This window comes from Haliotis asinina, chromosome 3 (genome assembly GCF_037392515.1).
Source record: "Haliotis asinina isolate JCU_RB_2024 chromosome 3, JCU_Hal_asi_v2, whole genome shotgun sequence".
Lineage (NCBI taxonomy): Eukaryota > Metazoa > Mollusca > Gastropoda > Lepetellida > Haliotidae > Haliotis > Haliotis asinina.
Window position 1 is genome coordinate 22283080 of NC_090282.1, and position 21067 is coordinate 22304146.

Consider the following 21067-nt stretch of genomic DNA (forward strand, 5'->3'; position numbering starts at 1 on the left):
CATGTGTGTGTGCGTGCGTGCGCTGTGTGTGTGCCGTGGATGGTGTTTATTTTTAAAACATACAGTTGTAATATTCTGCTCTACCTGGATGGATCATGTTCCTTCATCCAAAATCAAGATAACGATAACAGTAAGACGAGTGTATGGTTGACAACTTCTTTTTATTGTGTACACGGAGTTTCTTGGCTACTTCTTGTCCTTTCTTCAGGTGATAGAGACAGGAGTACAAGACATATTATATATATGACAGATCAAATGCAGTTTGACATCATGATAACATGGATAAAGTGAAGCCCAAACCCGCAAGGCTGCATATACCTCGACAGTACTTGCACCTCCAACAGTTTTAGGAAATGTAATTACAAATTGCTACGATAACAATGCTATTATATCTGTGTGTGACTAATCAACTTTATTTTTTAACATTGGGAATATAACTCATATTTCTGGGGATATTTTAGTCTGACTCTTTGGGGGTGATTAATATTCTTTTCAGCGAATTCATTTAAAATTCCACTAGGGATATGAATGACAGCAAGGTTACACATAGGTCCAGTTCGAGAAGTATTTAAGAGTCATTTTTGCGTATCTGCTTTGGGATTTAATGTAGCTAGTAAACAGGTTATTTTACTTGCACATTCAATAAAACAGTTCCCATTTGTAGTTATCAAACCCTATATAGAAATATATTTGGAAATATAAGGTGATCAATAATTACGTTAGAATATGTCTTTAACAAATAAAACTTTCTCCTTTTAAAGGTTTAATTCTTTAAAATAAAAAGGTAAAAGCTGTGTGTTTGCAAGGATTAAAGGAGCATAGTGCTATATACAAGTTATTAGATCTATCAGATAATGATGACTAATATTTAATAATATATATCCAGTTTTGAGGTGGTCTTAGAATTCTGGACTGTTTACTGCTTACTTGCACAGAAGGACGGAACCTAGTTACCATTAAACGAGACTTTTGTATAATCGATGTAATGACTTGCCAGTTCATTTCCTGTAACATCAAATATGTATTTGTATCATTCCCATGCAGATATATGTGGTCATTGCTTTTTGCAGTGAAGACTGATACCAGTGAGGAAAGAAAGTACTTATTGGAGGGTGAAAGATAATCACACTCTCTTACATTCAAAGGTCTGCTACTTTTGGGGTTGGAGTGAGGAAGTTTAGTTTTAGTTTATAGGGCGCGGTAGGCAAACTGGTTAAAGCCCCAGACCAGAGATCCAGCCCAGAACTGACTAAAGCCCCAGGCTGGTGATCCAGCACAGAACTGGTTAAAGCCCCAGGCTGGTGATATAGCACAGAGCTGACTAAAGCCCCAGGCTGGTGATCCAGCACAGAACTGGCGAAAGCCCCAGTCTGGTGATCCAGCAGAGAGCTGACTAAAGCCCCAGACTGGTGATCCTGCACAGAACTGGCTAAAGCCCCAGTCTGGTGATCCAGCACAGAGCTGACTAAAGCCCCAGGCTGGTGATCCAGCACAGAACTGGTTAAAGCCCCAGGCTGGTGATATAGCACAGAGCTGACTAAAGCCCCAGGCTGGTGATCCAGCACAGAACTGGCGAAAGCCCCAGTCTGGTGATCCAGCAGAGAGCTGACTAAAGCCCCAGACTGGTGATCCTGCACAGAACTGGCTAAAGCCCCAGTCTGGTGATCCAGCACAGAGCTGACTAAAGCCCCAGGCTGGTGATCCAGCACAGAACTTTCTTAAAAAGAACCCAAGAATGTGTTAACGTTGGTATATGACCAGGTGGTGGCCACAGGAATACGTGTAAACATCAAGTTGTGGGTACAGCAAGGTGAAGTGAACTTCGATGAAGTTCTGTGACTAGGTGCCTCAGCCACAATACACTTTGTGCGCCTAGAAGCAGTAAGATTTGTATACTCCCCAGGGAGTAGAAATTGATAATACGGTGTGCCTATGTTTGTGTTTGGGATAAAATCTACCAACTTGTCATGGTGACTTGGCGGACATATCTTGGTACAACTATTTTAACGTAATACAAGTACGCTGTCGTCAGACTCCCCATTGTTCTGGTTGTGTGCCGTTGGTTTGGTACCTCCTGATCTCTTGGCTCAGATCATGAGGGTGCCCGGGTTCTCCACCGTAGACACAGCCCTTCTGACACGCTGGGTAATGCAGGAGGCTACAGTGTTGTGGAGCCTTCATATTCCCTGGAATGTTCTTGGTGGGTTCGACTAGTCAGCGCTTCCCTGGAGAAGTCCCAGTCTCTAGGGTGCGGGCAAGAGCCCTGAGCTGATGATGAGCCTTACCAGCCTGACTGTGCCAGGATAACCGAACCCTCTTTGTTGCATTTCTATCTTTATCCGTAAAACATAATAATAGTTTTTACGCGGTACTCGGCAATATTCTTACTATAAGGCGTCTCTCTGTAGATAACCGAGTTTGGACTAGACAATCCAGTGATTAACAACTTGAACATCGATCTGCACAAATGGGATACGATGACATGTGTGAACCAGGTCAGCGTGTCTGACCACCCGATCCCGTTAGACGATAAACAATGACAATGACAGCTTATTTCAATGTGAAGACCACATGGCCTAAAGTACATTAAATATACAAAAGAAACAGTGCACAGTGGTGTACAAAGAGTGGAGGGTTGTGTACTGCCAATATACTCAAATTGGCAAGTTTCGTTTCAAATAGATACTTAAAGCTAGTATGTGTTCATAGTGAGTTGATGTCAGTAACTGATAATATTTAGCATGATAATATGATGGAATAATTTTCTTGCGGCTTCCAGAATAATAAGGACAAATAAGCAAAATATGGTACTCATTCTCGATTTGCTGCAATTGGCACTTAGTGCATAATAACATTCTTTTCTCAGCAGTTTTATCAAACCTATACTGTTGAATATTTAACGTATGTGAAAGACAGCGAAACTTACATAGGATTCTTCTCAAATCGTGTCTGTCAGCAAGTGTGGATATGTATTTCTCAGGAGTTAATAATGATTTCAGTTCAGAATATGCCCCCATAAAGTGAGAATTACTAATCTTAGAATGCCAATCTTGAAACTGGATATCTTCACATCGTTGTTGAAACTGCTTAATAAATATGTCAGCGTGACCACAATCCCATACATATGAGAAACCAGTGTACCAAAGTGATAATCTAACTTGTGACACCCAATATATTTTCCCATTTTTGTCGTATGTCTAGAGCATCTCATAACAGGCTTTTGGATATCTTGTATGTTCCATGTATAATAGCACTTGCACTTGATACAGCGAGTATAACATTTAACACAAAGCGGGTGTCTGCCTGTCTCACCAAGAATGGCATTTGTGGAAACAATTTTACAGATACCTATAAATCTCTTAAAGAAATTTCCCTGTACTCTCAAGTACTTCTCTCTTCGTGAAGCCCCAAATCTCTGACCCATAAAATAAAATGGGAATGATTTTAGAGTAAAAAATCTTTAGAACACTATTAAAGGAGATAGTTCGGTATTTTCGCCAAATTTTCTGCATTGGAAAAAGCGCTTTATTGGCTTGTAGAGCTAAGGTTTCACAATACCAAGATTTTTATAGTAAGTTACAACCTGCATTTCAGATCCCCTATAATACCATTTCTCAACTGATTTCAGGTCACCTTCATTAGACGATAAGGGCAATTCTAACCTGGATTTCACACGTGACACGTCACACGTGACGACAACAATTATGCCTGTGGTCGACCATCTAATACCAAGGCCAAGGGTTATATATTCCCAAATAAACGATGTCCAAGGCCGAACGTACTAAAATTCATTTCATAAGACATAGTTCTATAAAACGTAACACTGTTTTAAACCCACTTCTCCATAAATGGTGAAGAGTGAATAGTAATAGGCAACAACTATTATTCTGGAAACCACGGTGCCACAAACACAATAGGACTGGGAATATGCAGGGTTGTTCATTGGCTGCCGAAAGGTGCCATTTGTGTAACAACCTAGGGATGTACAAAGTCAAATATGTAAGTACGTTTTGAAAACAGGTAAAATTACAAGCAATATTGTAGGGGGACTATACAGAACTCAACACCACGGTTAGGTTACGCAGCACCGCCATCAACACGTTGGTAGTTGGACATACGTAAAAGATCTGAGTCCTCAGATTTACAAAACCCCAAAATGTGCAGTCTTGAAGAATTGTACAATCCTCACAATACTGGACCAGTCTGCGAAATAGATTCCAAAGTTGCAAACCAGTAGGGCTAGTTTTCCCTCGAGGTTACCAGCCCACAAAATAATTCAATAGACTGGGTGTAGAGACTAGATGTTACGAAAATAGATGAGAATAGACATGGTCGGTATGAGACGGTTTTCATAATTGAGCTGCAGCATTTTCATCAGGACATAACTTTGCATGCTTTAAAATATATTCAACCATGACTTCTGTAATTACTGGATTGTGTTTGGTTAATCAAAGTCATTCAGAGGTATATAATCAAGTGTGATACCTCCGATTTTCCAAAACAGTATGCATTTTGTTTACAATCTGAATAACGTGGCTATGGTAGAATGGAGATAAACCTACAGTGTTGGAATACTAGAGGCATAAAACGAAATTATAATATCTCTCTTAAATTATAAATTAAGAGCTTTTATAATTTCGTTATATACCTCTTAACTTCCCACCCAGTATGTTTATCGCCTAATTATAACTTAACAAGTCGAAGAAAGTGATATATTTACAAAATTAACCCACCACAATTCATTAGCTAGTACGACAAAGGAAAACCATGAAACTACATGAAAAGTTGAAACGTGATATCTGGCGATAATGTGAAGCTAGTACATATTCGATAAAACCCAATGATGTTGCTTCAAGTATTGTTACGGATAATTAAGAGTCGGCTGACAGCAAGGCTAATAACACAAACTGAGATGTCGTAGTTACTCAGATCCCAATTAGCACCTAGACGGCAATGTCGTATAGAAACAGACACGCATGCAACACACATCCTGTGAACCTTGCCAGCTATCGAGGCCCATGACCAGGAGTGTGGCTCGTTGTGGAGTGTCTTCTTGGCGACAGTAACGGCGTTTGCAGTCTTACTTGATCAGGAAAAAAGAACGTGCTTACCAAAAACTACATCAACGAGTAACAACGTTTGTACATATGTGTATAAGACAAAACACAGTTCAAGAAACAGAAGTATTTGAACAGAAATATGACTGACTGATCATCCTACAAGTAGAGTTACTCAACGTCACTCCTACAGTGGTGATGTGCAAAGCCTCTTGGCGCCATAGCCATAATCTCCGCGGGTTTCCTTGGAAAATCTGCAATATGGCACATAGACAACATCTCTTCTAAGGGGACATACTGCGCAGGATTCTTACATAACTCTTTGTATTGACCCAGGAATTTGTGTGTGACTGCCATGGTTCAAGTAAAACGTCCAGAAGAACATGTGAACTGTGTGAAACTTTACAAGTCTGACAAACAAAGCCCGTTTATCCTGTCGCCTTTTTCGGGGATTCCGATACGTTTCTCCAGGTATCACTTTAATTCATATCAGGGCCCATTGGTCCTACGTAATTTTTCATCCCGTCTTTACCTTTTTCATCCATCTTGAAGAATTAACTGTCCGGTTATGCGTGTTCCTAGCCTTTATGTTCCGAATGGCATCCCTTTCTCGAGAAAATCGAGACAGATTATTTTCTCGCGTTTGATGTTTTCTTTCATTACTTGAACTTGCAGAAATCATGCAAATAATTAATTGTTCACTTATAAGTGTATCTTTCATTAGTGTTGGCTTTCGTACCGAACTGAATCCCTTTTGGAGATAACTGACGCAGATTATTCTGATTCTTAGATCACTTCAGAGAGCGAACCTCAAGGAATTATGCAACAGTGTGATTTTACATAGGTTCTGGTTAATCAGACACACAAGATAAGCAATTTGTTTAATCAGTACATCAGTTCAACATGTATAACGAATCAGACAATGTTTCTCTGACCTGTGATGTTCCAAGGCGCCTTGAAGGAGCCATATTCTTAATTGTTACTTCTGTGGGTTCCGTCATGGCTATTCTTGGAACCATTGGCAATTGCATGATAATCTTGGTGTATATCAAAACCAAATCTTTGAGAGCAGTTCCAGGCAATATTCCTCTTATTAATGTGGCTGTTGTAGACGCAGTATGTTGCACACTTGGGTTCCCCATCTATTTAGTTTTAGACATCGTACCTGATTTGCGATGTAATTCATTATTTGTTGAGTTTAGAACACCTTTTCTGGCTTACATTTTCATGATGTCTTTTGTTTGTATTTCATTAATTTCTTTCGAACGTTTCTTTGCAATTCGGTTTCCCTTTGTATACTGCGAATTTGTCACAGTGAGAAAAATGTCTCTTGTTGTGATTTTGTCTTGGATACTGTGTCTGTGTCATATTACTGCAGGAAGGTTTGTTAGACGTGTATATGGTTCCCAAAACATTTACTTGTACTTGACTGGTTTTGTCTTGATCGTATTGCTGATCCTGACTTTAGCTTTCTATGTCTATGTGTACGTCACCAGCAGAGCCCATTTGCAACACGATAAGCGGTATAAGATCAGAACAACAAGTCAATCTCAAGCAGCTGTTCTGATGGGATTTGTGTATGGCATATCCTGGATAGGTCCTCTTGGTATTTGGATGGTAGGCAGACATGTGAACATAGATAGATTGGTGGAGGCTACTATGTTATTTATGCTCATCAGTCCCGTGTCGAACGTTTGGGTATATGCTTTCAGAATGTTTCATTTCAAAGAGGCATTTAGAAAGATTTACAGAGATTTCACCCGTGTAGCTCCAGGGTAGACTAGGCCTTAAGCAACCAATGTTTGCCATAAAAGGCGACTATACTTGTAGTAAGAGGCGACTAACAGCATCGGGTGGTCAGGTTCCCTGACTTGGTTGACACATGTCATTAGTTCCCAAATGCGTAGATCGATGCTGTTGATCACTGGATTGTCTGGTCCAGACTCGATGATTTACAGATCGCCGCCATGTAGCTGGAATACTGCTGAGTGTGGCGTAAAACTAAACTCACTCGCTCACACACTACAGAGATTTCAGAGTAGTCCCATCACAAAATGCTACTGTCTCCTTTTTGGATGCATAGACAACCTATGTCATGCCCACACTAACATTCCCTGAAGGAGACTGAATGATTCAATGTCATCATTCAGTATGACTGATTCTTCTAAAGCTTTAAACTCTCGTTTGCCACAAGTGACAAAATACATTAAATCTGGTAACCTGTTGCTCCATGCTTTTTAATCAAACCAAATAGATAATGAACGGCATAATGACGGGTGTCACTACACACTTTCTATATACGCCACCATATACGCCATCATGGTCATACTTTAGCTGACCTGTCAAATTGGTGTAAGACACCTTTTCAACATGCCTATCAGAACACTCGGTTTTGATTTGAACTCTGTTGATGGTTTCACATTCTGATCTTTGAGAATAAACTTAAGTTTGTTCTTGAATTGCTTCACTATTTTCGGTAGACGATGTCAAGTTAACTGCAAATAAAATCTGGTCAGTCATTTGCAGCAATGTTTTATTAACATTAGTGCTTTGCTTTGTGTTTGGGATAACATCCACCTGCCTGGTCAATGATACACATGGTTTACACACCTTGGTACAACTATTTATTTACTTACGTTTCATGTTCTCTCCTATGATATTGTTCTTGTTTGTACCTTAGTTGTAATAAGTCTCAATCCCTAATTCTTGATGTCTGTACCAAATGTTGGTTGTATATTCTAACTATATAATATTTAAACTTCACACTGTGTTCTTATGTCGTGTGTGTGCAACTATATCCAATAAAAAGATAAGCATGCACTCGTGTTAAGGATATCTTATGATATTGTCTTTATTTACTATGTTGTATTATTTGTATAATCGATTGTAATGTTTTACAGACACGATCATCATGTATGAGTAACGAGGGATAACGAAATATCTGCCAAACGTAAACTTGTAAATTCAGAGCCTCGGCATGGGACAGATAGTTTGTTATTCCTCAAGTTCTTGCTCAGAGACTAGTTTACTGCTATTCGGTTTTGTGTTAAAGCTCTTCGCCAAGTCCTAGAATAAGGAGGTAAAAGGATGATGAAACAGTTTAAGTCTAACATAGGCAAATAGCCTTTTATTTTCATGATGTTCATAAAAAATGACATCAAAACCACAGAAGACACTCACCAACAAGCTTTCGCGAATACCAAATATAAACAATAAAAACATACCCATCTTTATCTAGCCTCGTGTAAGAATGTCGGGTTTTGATTGTTCCACGTGACTCTAATAAAATACCATGTCCATCCATCACGATCCGCCAGCGGGAGTATAAAAGTCGTATACTCCCGCAGCGGAAGTCATATCACCCCGCTACGCCTTGGTGACGACGCGAAGTGAGAAAAGCGTGCATCGAGGTCAAACGATCAGCTGGTGTCAACATGGGTGAGTGAGTGAGTGAGTGAGTTTAGTTTTACGTCGCACTTAGCAATATTCCAGCTATATGGCGACGGTCTGTAAATAATCGAGTCTGGACCAGACAATCCAGTGATCAACAACATGAGCATCGATCTGCGTACTTGGGAACCGATGACATGTGTCAACCAAGTCAGCTAGTCTGACCTCCCGATCCCGTTAGTCGCCTCTTACGACAAGCATAGTCACCATTTATAGCAAGCATGGGTTGCTGAAGGCCTATTCTACCCCGGGACCTTCACGGGTCGTGTCAACATGGCAGCAAGTCGATTCGATGCGTGTTGTTTTGTTTTGATTTAGTGAAAACATTCAGCTAGATAAATGCGTTATCACATCGTGTCCCCTCGACATATAATAACTTATAATATTCACATCATAGTGCATACATGTATATGTTTGTTTGATTAGTTGATGCACTTGCTACGATCAAAGGCGCGCGCGCGTGTGTGTGTTCAGCCGGGATTCGAACGAACTCTGAGGATTATGGAAAGAGTTCGTCTCCTCTACAGTATACAACAACAAACCCCCCCCACCCCACCCACCCCCCACCCCCCCCCCCCCCACACACCCAAGATCTTCCTTGTCTTGGCTGCTTAATGAAACATATAACAGTTATAATACAATGCACCAAAGTAACCCTATTAAAGTCAAACTGTCACTGACGAGCGAAATGAACTTTTGACTGAAATTACCTATCTCTTCCAAGCAAGAAAGTGATGGAAAACCCAGCTGAACATGATAACCACTGACCTCACGTTATCTCACATGCACCAAGCGATCAACTCAACCAGGAAGACAAAACATACAAGGGACGACGCGCTGTAGTCACAGATCAGCACTGCATACAAGGTAAATTCATACCCAATTTACATTATCAGAGACGACATTCTGTATGAGAACTGCGACAGATCGATTGACGTTGCATAGCTCAAAGACTGTTTAACTGTAATTTACTGATAGATTGGTTGTTTCGTGTATGACAATAAGATGCGAATGGAGTTTAGTTTTAGACATGTATGGAAGCTAATATATTCATAATAGATGTGAAATTATAAAAACATTATTAATACAAACAGTTTACCGATTTACTGAATTCAGCTGTAATATTCTTCTTCATCTGGTTCATGTTCTATCCTTGAACATTCCACGTGATAATCTAAGACAATAGACACATACGACTGCGTATGTAGCTTGTACAACTGTTACAATGGCGGTGTTGGTAGTCACGTGGATACATGCACCTAATGTCCATCGCACACTGCGTTCCACTTCTTAACATGTTTACTTACACTGTAATGTATGTTGTATATGCATGCGTGTGTCTGTGTGTGTAAGAGAGAGAGAGAGAGACAGAGAGAGAGACAGAGAGAGAGAGGGAGAGAGGGAGAGAGAGTATATGTTTGTGCCTATGTGGGAGATAGTGGGAGAATGAGAGTGTATGTGTGTGTAGGTGTGTGAGTGAGAAAGCGTGTGTGTGTGAGAGAGAGAGAGAGAGAGAGAGTATGAGAGTGTATATGTGTGTGTGCTATACACACACGCGTGATTGCGTGCATTCCTGCGTGCGTCAGGTTCATCTGTTCTTGTTAAAACTGAGTCCAGTTATCATTATTTTAGGTAGTATACGTAAACCTATTGTATACAGTAGTTTTAACTACACTTAAGGAATTCATGTTACATGTCTCCAACATGTTACATGTGTCATATCGATGACCACAGGTTCTGCCGAGACGATGTATGTAGTAAGTCAGTCTCGCGGGTGGAACAAGATAAGCTCCCATTCAGAGAAGTCCTGGTTTCAGCGGCATTTCATAGCGAAATAAAAATAAAACAATCAAACAAAACAAAGAAAAAGCAAGCAAGCAAGCAAGCAGGCAAGCAAACAAAAAAAACCCTCAGAAAATAAACACCCCCAACCCCCTAAGAAACATATTAAAGGCGCACTCAACAATATCCCAGCTATATGGCTGCGCTCTATTAACCGTTGATTGACAATCTAGTGATAACAGCCTTGGTTGTCCTTCAATTTATTTCTGATGTGCAGGTGAGATGGATGATGACATGAGAAGACAGTTGTCATGCTCCGTGTGCCTGGACTTGTATACAGAACCCCTTTTACTTCCGTGTCTTCACTCTCTATGTCGGCAATGTGTGCACAGTCTGGTGTCTTCCTTAATCACAGAGTGTCCAGAATGCAAAAATGAGATACCACGAAATCTAAGCACACTGCCAAAAAACTTTCCATTGAGCAGCATGGTTGCCATTTACAAACAGTCGATGACCCATTCTTCCCGATCTCCTGCCGACAATGTATCGACACGTGTTTCCGGAGAACAGGAGCAGACGACAGGAAACACAGTGACGTCATCAGGTCAGAGGTCGTGGTCTTCTTATGAGCCCAGCTTCAACAGACAGTGCAGCACTTGTGACCCAGGCAATAATACCCCTTCAGAGATCGCATGTCTAACAGGCAGCATCGCCTTCTGTGCGCCATGTTTGGAAGAATATCACCCGAAAGACAACAGCCATGCTCTTGTTTCTCTTGAAGAAGTGGAAACGGTAATGTCACTGTTTCAGTATGGTATCACATCTGGCGAAGGCTTAAAATAAGCTGTATAGCTGTATCAGCTCAGACACAATGCGCAATTGTGTTCTTGGAGCTGTGGTGGATACGTGTCAGTTAATACCATTGAGTACATATCTTATACACCCGTGGGTGAAAACTGGTATCACACATTTGTCCGAGATCGATTTCTACTCCCTTGGTTTGCAACTGCATGGTGATAACCCAAGGTCAGGTTACGACGGGCCTTTCACACATGACACTACATCGGGATCGTCATACAGGTCACTGCTTACATTGGTATCGTCATCCATAACACTTTTCATACTGGGATTGTCATAAGTGTCACTGCTTAGAATAGGATCGTCACACATGACACTATTTACACTGCGATCGTCATACATGACACTATTTACACTGGGATGGTCCTACATGACACTATTTACACTCTGATTGTCACTTAAGACACTATTTACACTGGGATCATCATACAAGTCACTACATACTGTTGGATCGTCACATAAGAGACTATTTACATCGGAATCGTCAAACATGCCATTGCACTGGTATAGTCATACATGCCACTATTTACAACGGGATCGTCATACATGCCACTATTTATAGCAGTATCATCATACATGCCACTATGTACGCCGGGATGGTCTCATATGATACTATTTACACTGGGACCGTCATACATGACACTATTTACTCTGGGGTCGTCACACATGACACTATTTACTCTGTACAGTCACGCATGACACTATTTACTCTGTACAGTCACACATGACACTTTTTACTCTGGACAGTCACACATGACACTATTTACTCTGGGGTCGTCACACATGACACTATTTACTCTGGACAGTCACACATGACACTATTTACTCTGGACAGTCACACACGCCACTATTTTCTCTGGACAGTCACACATGACACAACTGACTCTGGGGTCGTCACACATGACACTATTTACTCTGGACAGTCACACATGACACTATTTACTTTGTACAGTCACACGTGACACTATTTACTCTGGACAGTCACACATGGCGCTACTTACTCTGGACAGTCTCACATGACACTATTTACTCTGGACAGTCACACATGACACTATTTACTCTGGACAGTCACACATGACACTATTTACACTGGACAGTCACACATGACACTATTTACTCTGGACAGTCACACATGACACTATTTACTCTGTACAATCACATATGACACTTTTTACTCTGGACAGTCACACATGACACTATTTACTCTGGACAGTCACACATGACACTATTTACTCTGTACAGTCACACATGACACTTTTTACTCTGGACAGTCACACATGACACTATTTACTCTGGACAGTCACACATGACACTATGTACTCTGAACAGTAACACATGACACTATTTACTCTGGACAGTCACACATGACACTATTTACTCTGGACAGTCACACATGACACTTTTTACTCTGGACAGTCACACATGACACTATTTACTCTGGACAGTCACACATGACACTTTTTACTCTGGACAGTCACACATGACACTATTTACTGTGGACAGTCACACATGACACTATTTATTCTGGGGTCGCCCCACATGACACTCTTTACTCTGGACAGTCACACATGACACTATTTACTCTGGGGTCGTCACACATGACACTGTTTACTCTGGACAGTCACACACGACGCTATTTACTCTGTACAGTCACACATGACACTTTTTACTCTGGACAGTCACGCATGACACTATTTACTCTGGACAGTCACACATGACACTATTTACTCTGGACAGTCACACATGACACTATTTACTCTGGGGTCGTCACACATAACACTATTTACTCTGGACAGTCACACATAACACTATTTACTCTGTACAGTCAGACATGACACTATTTACTCTGTACAGTCAGACATGACACTATTTACTCTGGGGTCGTCACACATGACACTATTTACTCTGGACAGTCACACGTGACACTATTTACTCTGTACAGTCACACATGACGCTATTTACTCTGGACAGTCACACATGACACTATTTACTCTGGGGTCGTCACACATGACACTATTTACTCTGGACAGTCACACATGACACTATTTACTCTGGACAGTCACACATGACACTATTTACTCTGGACAGTCACACATGACACTATTTACTCTGGACAGTCACACATGACACTATTTACACTGGACAGTCACACATGACACTATTTACTCTGGACAGTCACACATGACACTATTTACTCTGTACAATCACATATGACACTTTTTACTCTGGACAGTCACACATGACACTATTTACTCTGGACAGTCACACATGACACTATTTACTCTGTACAGTCACACATGACACTATTTACTCTGGACAGTCACACATGACACTATTTACTCTGGACAGTCACACATGACACTATTTACACTGGACAGTCACACATGACACTATTTACTCTGGACAGTCACACATGACACTATTTACTCTGTACAATCACATATGACACTTTTTACTCTGGACAGTCACACATGACACTATTTACTCTGGACAGTCACACATGACGCTATTTACTCTGGACAGTCACACATGACACTATTTACTCTGGGGTCGTCACACATGACACTATTTACTCTGGACAGTCACACGTGACACTATTTACTCTGTACAGTCACACATGACGCTATTTACTCTGGACAGTCACACATGACACTATTTACTCTGGACAGTCACACATGACACTATTTACTCTGGACAGTCACACATGACACTATTTACTCTGGACAGTCACACATGACACTATTTACACTGGACAGTCACACATGACACTATTTACTCTGGACAGTCACACATGACACTATTTACTCTGTACAATCACATATGACACTTTTTACTCTGGACAGTCACACATGACACTTTTTACTCTGGACAGTCACACATGACACTATTTACTCTGGACAGTCACACATGACACTATGTACTCTGAACAGTAACACATGACACTATTTACTCTGGACAGTCACACATGACACTATTTACTCTGTACAGTCACACATGACACTATTTACTCTGGACAGTCACACATGACACTATTTACTCTGTACAATCACATATGACACTTTTTACTCTGGACAGTCACACATGACACTTTTTACTCTGGACAGTCACACATGACACTATTTACTCTGGACAGTCACACATGACACTATGTACTCTGAACAGTAACACATGACACTATTTACTCTGGACAGTCACACGTGACACTATTTACTCTGTACAGTCACACGTGACGCTATTTACTCTGGACAGTCACACATGACACTATTTACTCTGGGGTCGTCACACATGACACTATTTACTCTGGACAGTCACACATGACACTATTTACTCTGGACAGTCACACATGACACTATTTACTCTGGACAGTCACACATGACACTATTTACACTGGACAGTCACACATGACACTATTTACTCTGGACAGTCACACATGACACTATTTACTCTGTACAATCACATATGACACTTTTTACTCTGGACAGTCACACATGACACTTTTTACTCTGGACAGTCACACATGACACTATTTACTCTGGACAGTCACACATGACACTATGTACTCTGAACAGTAACACATGACACTATTTACTCTGGACAGTCACACATGACACTATTTACTCTGGACAGTCACACATGACACTTTTTACTCTGGACAGTCACACATGACACTATTTACTCTGCACAGTCACACATGACACTTTTTACTCTGGACAGTCACACATGACACTATTTACTGTGGACAGTCACACATGACACTATTTACTCTGGGGTCGCCCCACATGACACTCTTTACTCTGGACAGTCACACATGACACTATTTACTCTGGGGTCGTCACACATGACACTGTTTACTCTGGACAGTCACACACGACGCTATTTACTCTGTACAGTCACACATGACACTTTTTACTCTGGACAGTCACGCATGACACTATTTACTCTGGACAGTCACACATGACACTTTTTACTCTGGACAGTCACGCATGACACTATTTACTCTGGACAGTCACACATGACACTATTTACTCTGGACAGTCACACATGACACTATTTACTCTGGGGTCGTCACACATAACACTATTTACTCTGGACAGTCACACATAACACTTTTTACTCTGGACAGTCACACATGACACTTTTTACTCTGGACAGTCACACATGACACTATTTACTCTGGACAGTCACACATGACACTATGTACTCTGAACAGTAACACATGACACTATTTACTCTGGACAGTCACACATGACACTATTTACTCTGGACAGTCACACATGACACTGTTTACTCTGGACAGTCACACATGACACTATTTACTCTGGACAGTCACACATGACACTTTTTACTCTGGACAGTCACACATGACACTATTTACTGTGGACAGTCACACATGACACTATTTACTCTGGGGTCGCCCCACATGACACTCTTTACTCTGGACAGTCACACATGACACTATTTACTCTGGGGTCGTCACACATGACACTGTTTACTCTGGACAGTCACACACGACGCTATTTACTCTGTACAGTCACACATGACACTTTTTACTCTGGACAGTCACGCATGACACTATTTACTCTGGACAGTCACACATGACACTATTTACTCTGGACAGTCACACATGACACTATTTACTCTGGGGTCGTCACACATAACACTATTTACTCTGGACAGTCACACATAACACTATTTACTCTGTACAGTCAGACATGACACTATTTACTCTGTACAGTCAGACATGACACTATTTACTCTGGGGTCGCCCCACATGACACTATTTACTCTGGACTGTCACACGTGACACTATTTACTCTGGGGTCGTCACACATGACACTATTTACTCTGGACAGTCACACGTGACACTATTTACTCTGTACAGTCACACATGACGCTATTTACTCTGGACAGTCACACATGACACTATTTACTCTGGGGTCGTCACACATGACACTATTTACTCTGGACAGTCACACATGACACTATTTACTCTGGACAGTCACACATGACACTATTTAGTCTGGGGTCGTCACACATGACACTATTTACTCTGGACAGTCACACGTGACACTATTTACTCTGGACAGTCACACATGACGCTATTTACTCCGGACAGTCTCACATGACACTATTTACTCTGGGGTCGTCACACATGACACAATTTACTCTGGACAGTCACACATGACACTATTTACTCTGGGGTCGTCACACATGGCACTATTCACCTTTTTATCTATGACATTACATGTCAATGCGTGCACAGGACCATGCAACGTAGGGGATATTTGAATGAAGTATTACATAAGGGTCTGTCTGTATTTTAAACTAACGGTATTATCCAGTCCTTTAAACACGGTGATGGTTCTCAACGTGTCTATTCTGTTCACAGACTACTAACTGCGCCATCTGCAGCTCTTCCTCAGTCACCACATGTATTGAGTGTGAGATGTCTTTCTGCATGTCATGTCTAGAGGACTACCACCCAACAACAAGTTCAGCTCCTGGCCACACCCTTCGATCAACTGATACTCAAACCACAAGCCGCCACAGTGGCAGTGTTTTTCTTACCGGAGGCCTTGAAGGACGCCAGCTGTCTCAACCATGCCCACCACAAGCACAGACACGAGATGCCATTGGGCCATCGGCTCCTCCGATGTCCTCCCTTGCACAAAGTTACCATAGTATCAGATCACGTGGGATGCAGGAAAGAGGCCAAGCGACCTTGTCTGTAGGGGCAGTTACAAATGACAGACACATTCAGGTACATATATGAAGGCATGAGCGATTTACTGACTTTTAGCATATTTTGGCATCACGTGTAATATTTTTATATACTATTCCACCCGGATTGGTAGCACTGTAGCATTGTTATATAATTAATACAACAGTATTACATATATCCCCCAAATCATTAGCACGCAGGTGAGTGTGTCACATGGAAAGGCGAATTATAGAACAGATGGGTGTTGCAAGAGAGTAACGGCGTACATGGCGAACTCACATATCGTTTCTGTAACCCTAATCATCACTCCGACGCAGTGTTGTCACGATTTACACCGAGACCGTCAGAACGTAATTGCCACAGGCCAATCTGTATACCACGTGACCGGACCTTTCTTCTGTTTGTAGACGAACGCGCATATTCGTAAATAAGAATAGACTGACATAACGCAAGACGTTCGATGGGCTTTTCATAATTTGTTACATAAATATCCTTCTATATCTGCGACAGTAAGGGTTATGACAATACATATCTATGTATCACACACGCTGCATCGGTTGTTCCCCGTCGGCTTCGATGACAGGACGTAGAGTCTTACAACCTATGTAAAAATAGGATCGCTACACAAATCGAAATGATGGTACAATGTTTTTTTTCAGTGAAACTAAACCAGTCTATCAAAGATGTTGGATTAAATGTTGGATTAACTTGTCAAAAAGAGTTAAAGTATATGTATATTACACTGACTGAACTGTGTAAGATGCGCCGAATCGTCACACATCTTTCTGGCTTGTGGCAGACGTACTATGCTGGTTGCATGGAACTCTGGGTAGTAAGAGTGCCTGATCATATCAATATATTGCTCTTCCAGGAAGAACTGCTGCAAGTACACACTTTTCAACAACGCGTTATTCTGGAACTGTTGGAGGCGTTTGAGAAGATCCGTCATGAGGTGAGAGAACAATAACGATTGCTGGTACTAACCCTCTTCCAATATGGCGGTGCAACAGGGGACGTTGATTTTTTTCCATCTAACACTGCCTGTGAAAATCCGGGTTAGACTGCAGTAACCCATGCTTGTAGTAAAGGGCGACTAACGGGATCGGGTGCTAAGGACTGCTGCCTTTTTTAACACGTGGCATCGAATCCTAATTGCGAAGACCGATGCTCATACTATTGATCACTGGATTGTCTGTTCCAGGTTCGATTATTAAACGACAGTTATCATATGCCTGGAATATTGCTTAGTGCGGCGTTAACTAATAAACAACAAACCAATTCATGCAAAACATTAAACATTTGTTTGTATTTAGAATACCGTTTATAAAATTACCTAGGTGTAAAACGAGCATGCCTTTGATGAAATCACTTACCATGATAGTATAACAAACGGCAGCGCAGCGCGTAACTGGGCGAAGCGTCATAAAATCATACTCAAGCAAACTGAAATTTGCTCCTTGAATTTCAGACTTGAAGCGAAGAACACCTTGAAAGACTGATCACATCTCAGCAGAGTTGGGATTCATTTCTTAGACAAAGATGTGACATTATATATATATATATGTCGTAACAAAACCTTAATGCAGTAACCAACACAAACGTTCAAACTGACAAACATAGCTTTTTACAGTTAATCACTGTCAGTCAGTCAAATATACATTCACCAAATAACGATGGTTTCACTATCTAGCCCTAGGCCAAAGTGTGTATTTAGTGTGACATTTCACTCCCTTCAACATTTTTGTTGACATGGAACTAGCCACAGGTTGCTATAAACAAACAAGGTCTACCCCTATGTTGAAACAGTGTGCACATGTACATAGATCATCTGTATGCGTATTAGCCACATGGTCTAATGGACATTAACACGCACTGGTGTTCACAATGGTCAGGATATACAGAATGGGTGATAAGGTCTGGTGTATAACATTGCCTGATTTTGGCGTTATCTCTGCTTTTGGCCAAGGAGTATATTTATCCAGTCGATATTTCACGTTATGTTTCTAGTAGTGATTCTTATCATATTGCACATAATCACAGTATACACAGTTGATTTACAGCAGTTTGGTTTTCGTTATGTTCCTAGTATTCACTGCTTATACAGTCGACTATAACGGAGTGAGTCTTGTAATGTTCCTAGTATTTACAGCTTATACAGTCGACTATAGCGGAGTGGGTCTTGTAATGTTCCCAGTATTCACTGCTTATACAGTCGACTATAACGGAGTGAGTCTTGTAATGTTCATAGTATTTACAGCTTATACAGTCGACTATAACGGGGTGAGTCTTGTAATGTTCCCAGTATTCACTGCTTATACAGTCGACTATAACGTAGTGGGTCTTGTAATGTTCCCAGTATTCACTGCTTATACAGTCGACTATAACGGAGTGAGTCTTGTAATGTTCCTAGTATTCACAGCTTATACAGTCGACTATAACGTAGTGGGTCTTGTAATGTTCCTAGTATTTACAGCTTATACAGTCGACTATAGCGGAGTGGGTCTTGTAATGTTCCCAGTATTCACAGCTTATACAGTCGACTATAGCGGAGTGGGTCTTGTAATGTTCCCAGTATTCACAGCTTATACAGTCGACTATAACGGGGTGAGTCTTGTAATGTTCCCAGTATTCACTGCTTATACAGTCGACTATAACGGAGTGAGTCTTGTAATGTTCCTAGTATTCACAGCTTATACAGTCGACTATAACGTAGTGGGTCTTGTAATGTTCCTAGTATTTACAGCTTATACAGTCGACTATAGCGGAGTGGGTCTTGTAATGTTCCCAGTATTCACAGCTTATACAGTCGACTATAACGGAGTGGGTCTTGTAATGTTCCTAGTATTTACAGCTTATACAGTCGACTATAACGGAGTGGGTCTTGTAATGTTCCTAGTATTTACAGCTTATACAGTCGACTATAACGGAGTGAGTCTTGTAATGTTCCTAGTATTCACAGCTTATACAGTCGACTATAACGGGGTGAGTCTTGTAATGTTCCTAGTATTCACAGCTTATACAGTCGACTATAACGGGGTGAGTCTTGTAATGTTCCTAGTATTTACAGCTTATACAGTCGACTATAACGGAGTGAGTCTTGTAATGTTCCTAGTATTTACCGTTATGCAGTCGATTATAGCGGAAGGGTTCTCGTCATGTTCCTAGTATTCACAGTTGACACAATTGATCAACTGTATGATATCGTCCGTCATATCTTTCATTGATGTAGACACATAATACTCAGCTGCTAGATGGTTCTGTTACTGACACACGTTACTTGATTCACAATGCAAGTTGATTATATTCGTTTAATTTGTGTACAAAGTGATTTGGAAATAAAATAGTATCACCATTGTCTTACGTAGTTCCTTGAAGACCATATGATGAACAAGACGTTTTATATTTTCGGTCTCTGATTACGATATATTACAGATACATATTACAACCTATATATAACTTGAAATTCCTAATATTATTTATTTCATGAACTTGGCAAATGCTTGCTTTTATTTCACTTCTTGTAGAATACGTTGTGTGTCAACTTCAGCGCATGAAGAATACACGTCTGATTATTATTCCATTATTGACATGATTAGAACATTTAGATTGAAATAGAAACATCTATCCTTTGGATATCTGTGGACTTGCAAAACTATTTCTACAATTAAGTGAGGCATCCAAAAATCTACCGTATCTCACACATTCAAGTACTAGACGACCCGTGAAGGTCCGGGGTAGAATACTCAACCCATGCTTGCCATAAAAGGTGACTATACTTGTCGCAAAAGGCGACTAACGGGATCGGGTGGTCAGGCTCGCTGACTTGGTTGACACTTTTCATCGTTTCCCAATTGCGCAGATCGCCGCTCGTGCTCTTGGTCATTGGAATGTCTGGTCCAGACTCGATTATTTACAGATTGCTGGAATACTGCTGAGTGCGGCGTAAACTAAACTCACTCACTCAAGTACTACCCGGGATGATCCGGATGAAAACTGGTCTTCGGTAACGAATACTTGTCGTATAAGGCGACTAATGGGATCGGGTGATCACGCTCACTGACTAGGTTGACACATGCCATCGTATCCCTTTTGCTTAAGATGACGCTAATGTGTTAGTCACGATCACCACTCTCTGTATTTTGTACCCACTCGCCATATGTGTACAGTTATAATCTTATTCTATATATGCAAAAAATAA

At 40.9% G+C, this 21067-nt stretch overlaps 2 protein-coding genes across 2 annotated transcripts; one reads left to right on the top strand and one right to left on the bottom strand.

Annotated features, from left to right (window-relative positions):
* Positions 1–1139: 1139 nt before the first annotated feature.
* LOC137278757 (uncharacterized) lies at positions 1140–5602 on the bottom strand. The gene is made up of 2 exons (XM_067811270.1): positions 5590–5602; positions 1140–1717 (listed from the first exon to the last, which is right to left on the bottom strand). Exons 1-2 carry the CDS (start codon positions 5600–5602, stop codon positions 1140–1142), a joined length of 591 nt encoding a protein of 196 aa, XP_067667371.1.
* Positions 5603–9300: 3698 nt separating this feature from the next.
* Positions 9301–20223, top strand: LOC137276663 (probable E3 ubiquitin-protein ligase MID2). The gene is made up of 5 exons (XM_067808278.1): positions 9301–9374; positions 10567–11081; positions 16537–16908; positions 17741–17821; positions 18338–20223. The coding sequence occupies exons 2-5, from the start codon at positions 10572–10574 to the stop codon at positions 18341–18343; spliced, it is 969 nt and encodes a 322-aa protein (XP_067664379.1). The 5' UTR covers positions 9301–9374; positions 10567–10571; the 3' UTR covers positions 18344–20223.
* Positions 20224–21067: the final 844 nt, after the last annotated feature.

Excerpts from the sequence above, each read along its gene's own strand:
- LOC137276663 (XM_067808278.1), top strand. The coding sequence starts at position 10,572 with ATGGATGATGACATGAGAAGACAGTTGTCATGCTCCGTGTGCCTGGAC. Across the intron at positions 11,082-16,536 it reads CTCTTGAAGAAGTGGAAACG|ACTACTAACTGCGCCATCTG; the intron begins GTAATGTCACTG and ends TTCTGTTCACAG. Across the intron at positions 16,909-17,740 it reads CAAATGACAGACACATTCAG|GAAGAACTGCTGCAAGTACA; the intron begins GTACATATATGA and ends TTGCTCTTCCAG.